Genomic DNA, 5,000 nt, shown 5'->3' with positions numbered 1-5,000 from the left:
TCCTTTTGTTCATGCTTATCAGGATTTTATACCTAGGAACAACCGTAAAGTAGGCACTGTTGTTTAATAGTACTGACATGAGGCAGCAGATAACCTAGTAACCTTTGTGGCTGTCTTAATCGGTGTTTTTAGAAGAACCCGAAGAAGGCATAAGCGAAAGCAGGACTAATAAGTAGCTCATTGAGTACGGCACCAACTCATAAAGGGTCGTCTTGTCTGATGTTACTGGGCGGCCTGCATAAACCTCTTTCAATGTGCTTGTTTCGCTTGTGGGAAAGTTGTTGGCTTGCGTTTTTATTAACAATAATCCGTTTCGTATAAATGCGATTGAGTCTTTAATGCCCTCATAACAAGGCGAGTTTTGGCTTGGGAAGAAATTCCGAACCAACCACCCGGCTTAAAAATTGTTGCAGAAACAGGCTCAGTTACCGCCCGTGTGCGAAATGTCAACTCAAGAAGAGACATTTGCCAGGATGCGAAAACAAAATTAGTGCGCAAGTTGAAGTTCCTCTCTTCAAGCTGTCTCTTAGCCCAGACTAAAAAGAAAGTTAGCAAATCACATGGATTTTCAGCTTGAGCTGGAGTTAAGAACTTCCGCCCTATAATTCGGCGCAGCCCCCTAATTTCACAATGCTCATGTTTTCAGACAAGATCATCAATAGTCGCGCGCGTCATGCAAGTTTACCCAATGACATCACACACCAAAACCCGCCCTTTCAATGGTCCCTACTAAAATCTACACGGAATCTTACATTACACTTTTCACAGCACGATCGAGATTTTTTCTGCCTGCTGCAATACCTCGCGCGGCAATAAACTGGCAGCCTCGCAAACCTCGAGTCTTCGCTCGGCTTGCTCGTTGGCAATAGCCAATACGTTAAGAGAAGTGTCTATGCGAATGTTTTTAGCAGGGAGAAAAAATGTTTTGATGGAGCAGAAGTAAATTGCAAATGTTTCCAGTGGTTTCCGGCCGCCACTTTTGGTGTCCCCATGCATGGAATCTGCGTACTGATCCATACTAAACACTATAATTTTGAGTGGTACTCTTTGCCGAGTAACTCGAGTTTGGAATTTCGCACAACCCTAAAACTTTGACACGCTGTTCTACAACATCTCAATTTCTTGACTTAATAGTTAATCTGTTATTAGAGAAGATTGGTCTGGATCTGGTATTTAAGAACTATAGGCCAGTAAGTAACCTACAGTTTGTGTCAAAACTAACTGAAAGATCTGATTTTAAATATGAGCATATGATGGCAAATGGCATTTATCCCTTGTTTCAGTCTGCATATAGACAACATCACAGCACTGAGACTACATTACTGAGAGTAATGAATGATATTCTTCTAAAGATGAACTCCCATTATATAACGTTGCTGGTTTCATAGTGGAGCTCAGTGCATCATTTGACACAGAGGGCTTACCATTTGAATGGAATTTTCGGTGAGAATGTTTCGACAAATGGTACTGCACGTTCTGCACTTAGGAAAAGAAAATAAGAATGTGCTGTATCATTTGCCAGAAAAGCGGGTTGTTCCAGTTGAAAAACAAATGAAACGGTCTATTTTCTCTGGCACTTGTAATTGTGGACAAATGGTACAGAAATTTCCGGGAATTCCGGTCAAAGCGAGAAAAAGGGATTGCCTCGAAAGGTACTACCTTTTTTTCCGAAAACATTCCACCGAGATGAACCGTTCCATTTGAATTCTCTCCGGAATTAACGAAAATTCCATTCAAATGGTAAGTGCTCACAGTAACCCATGATGTGTTGCTCGATTGTTTGCATAATGAAGTTGGTCTACGTGGGAATGCTCTCAATTGGTGCTACTCCTATCTTTCTTAAAGAAGTCAGCGAATTTCTATACATGAAACTCTGTCAAATAATTTTGACTTGGACTGTGGTGTTGCCTTGGGCCTTAATCATTTGTAGTTTATGCGTCTAAGCTATTTACTATCATAGAGAAACATCTTCCTAACGTACATTGTTTTGCTGATGAGACGCAATTGTATCTTGGTTTTAAGTCTGATGGTACGTCTAGTCTGGATGAAGCTATTAGTGTTATGAATAGATGTATCACTGACTTAAGGAATTGGATGATTGGGGATAGGTTAATGATTAATGATGATAAAACTGAGTTGATTAAGTGGAGGAAGGACGGAAGGAAAGAAAAGGTGGAGGAAGCCGTTTTCTTTTTTATCCCCCCTAAAAATCCAGGCCCCATTTTTATAAATTACATCCCCAAAAAAGGAGATAACCCTTTTTTAGACAGTTCATAATAACCTAGGTTGAAAAAAATCAACCAAGGTTGAAATTAAATGAATCTGAATTTTATTTCAACCTGTAACATAGCCATTAAAGCGTACCCTGTTTGATATTCACTCTTATTAGTATTACTAATTAAGTTTATTATCATTAGTATAAATATTCTGTTTTATTAATATACATGTAATTAGTTTTACTAATTTGAATTTTTTTTTAGTATTTTAAATTGTAAAGCGTAGTTGTTCAGTGAATGTAAATAGCGCTCTAGAATATATTAAATAATAATAATAATAATAATAATAATAATTTGACTATGAAATATTGCTTAAAATCATTTTAAGATTAAAAAACAAATTGCTAAAAAGCGACGACGTTTCGACGTTAGCTAAACGTCAAAATATGTGAGTGAATACTAAAAAACAATAGCCGGTTAAGAGCTGTAACATGAGTAAATAATTATTATTTGAGTAAATATGAGTAAATATGAGTAAATAATTATTATTTACTCATTTTACAGCTTTTATCCAGCTATTGCTTTTTTAGTATTTATAGACCGAAACTCACTCACATATTTCGACTTGATAATAACGTTTAGCTAACGTCAAAATGTCGTCGCTTTTTAGCAATTTTTTTTAATCTTAAAATGATTTTAAGTAATGTTTTATCGCAATTTTTCATAGTCAAATGTTTTTCAAAATCACTTCTTGTTCGAATAATGATAATGATAATGATAATGATAATGATAATGATAATTATTATTTATTGAATGTTAAGCGATTTTATTTTTTCTTTGCGTGACGTGAAAACCAAGAACTGAGCAAATACGCATTTTCCCGCGTTTTCTTTTCAAAATTTTGTTCATACAGAAGACGTATAGGCTCTTTTGAACGGTCACAAGCAGTCCTAACTGATGATTCTCAAACGATGTCTTCCTCACTCCTCAGAATCTAAGCAAAGCATCGGAACTATTGCGTCATCCATGATGGTTTAGGAAAACCATCGACTGGGGGAACAAGGAATAAGGAAGAGAGGACCGTCATTTAGTTCAGTCCATCACTACAATCGGAAAATGTCGTTCCATTTTCAGCGGTTCGTCCGACCGGTTTCTGGACGGTCGGTTTGGCTTAATGGTAAGCACCCTGAGTTTTCAGCCAAAACAAAATCTCAGGTTGGGTGTTAGTTCGTGATGAAGTGCAGTAGAATGCTATGCACTCGATTAGACCAGAGTAGCGGGGTCATCCACCGACCGCACAGAGTCCAGGGATTCTAGTGACGTCACTATTTCACACGCCCTCATTTTGCGTTGCTTGGCCTCATCATGGATGTTCAACAGCTTTTCAAGATTCTTAAAAAGGAAGCAGAATGCCCATTGTGCATAGAGACTGTCAAAAATCCCAAGACATTACCATGTCTTCACTCATTCTGCCTGGAGTGTCTCAACCGACATGCAAACTTCGCAAAGGAGACAGCTAAAAGCGACAATCAAATGTCCGGTTTGCCAGACTTCATTCCAAATTCCTGAAACAGACACCTTCGAGAATTTGCCGTCATCGTTTCATCTCAACCGATTGGTGGATGTTCTGGCTCTAGAAGATGGCAGCGTACAGTCTCAAAGATGCAACAGTTGTGACGAGAACAATACGGCAACATGTTACTGTTTCGTGTGCCAGGATTTTCTGTGCGCATCTTGTTTTGAAGCTCACCAACGCTTGAAGGCCTCAAGGGGTCATCGCAATGTTTTGATCGACAAACTGCAAGCGCAAGATGTGCAAGAGTTGATCCACAGACCCGTGATGTGTTCAGAGCAATATCATGAAGATCAACCCCTCGAATTTTACTGCGAAGACTGTAAAGTTCTGATTTGCCATAAATGTACTGTAGTGAGTCACGATCGACACTCTAAGACAGACACTAAGAAAGCTGCACAAGAACAAAAGATGCAAATGTCCGACGCTGTGGCCAAAGTGAAAGCGGAAATGGTCAGATATGAGAGTGAAGTTAAGAAACAAACTGACCTAAGAAAGAAAAACAAAATTGAAATTTTGAACGAGGAAAAGAAAATGAGAGACACTGTGGAAAAATTGATTCGTGATTTGCGAGAACACGAGAGGAAAATGAAGGACAAGTTTCGTGAAATTTATGAAGCGGAACAGAAACATCACGCAACGCGACTGGAAAACTTCGAGCTGGTTGCCACCCAGCTGAAAAGCTGCTTCGAACGCTGTCAGAGTATCTTAGAAAGAAACTTCAGCGTCGAAATTCTACAAACAAATCACGCTATCCTCGGACGTCGTAATGAACTGTTAAATGTAAGAAAACCCAATCTTTACATGTCGCCACATATACATTACTTGGTGGAAAAGGAATTGGATCTTATGGATCCAGTTGTTGTCACGAAGACTGATCCCTCAAAGTGCTTGGCTGAAGGTCAAGACAGCAAGGAAGTAAAAGAAAGGAAGGAGACATATTTCGTCATTGTTACAAAGGATCCAGAAGGATTTCAATGTTATCAACAAGATGATAAAATCAAAGTCGACATATTGACTTCAGAAGGTGATCAACTAAAAACAGACATTAAAGACATCGAAGATGGCAAATACACGGTGACATACACACCACAGTGTGCCGGACAACACAGAGTGGATATCCTTGTGAATGGACAGCCGCTGACTGGTAGTCCTTGGATTGTGCAGCATCAATATCAATTTGCGTTTCAGTTTGGTTCAAAAGGGAAGGG

General features: G+C 38.9%; 1 protein-coding gene across 1 annotated transcript in view; it reads left to right on the top strand.

Annotated features, from left to right (window-relative positions):
- Positions 1-3,708: 3,708 nt before the first annotated feature.
- Positions 3,709-5,000, top strand: part of LOC137972941 (E3 ubiquitin-protein ligase TRIM71-like) — a 2,057-nt gene continuing 765 nt past the window's right edge. Inside the window, exon 1 of the mRNA XM_068819629.1 lies at positions 3,709-4,936. Coding sequence (XP_068675730.1) covers positions 3,709-4,936 — 1,228 coding nt within the window. The remainder of the gene's footprint in view (positions 4,937-5,000) is intronic.

The sequence above is a fragment of the Montipora foliosa genome, chromosome 10, assembly GCF_036669935.1.
Source record: "Montipora foliosa isolate CH-2021 chromosome 10, ASM3666993v2, whole genome shotgun sequence".
Classification (NCBI taxonomy): domain Eukaryota; kingdom Metazoa; phylum Cnidaria; class Anthozoa; order Scleractinia; family Acroporidae; genus Montipora; species Montipora foliosa.
The sequence above is the reverse complement of the archived record's forward strand: the minus strand, read 5'-3'. Positions and strand labels throughout refer to the sequence as shown.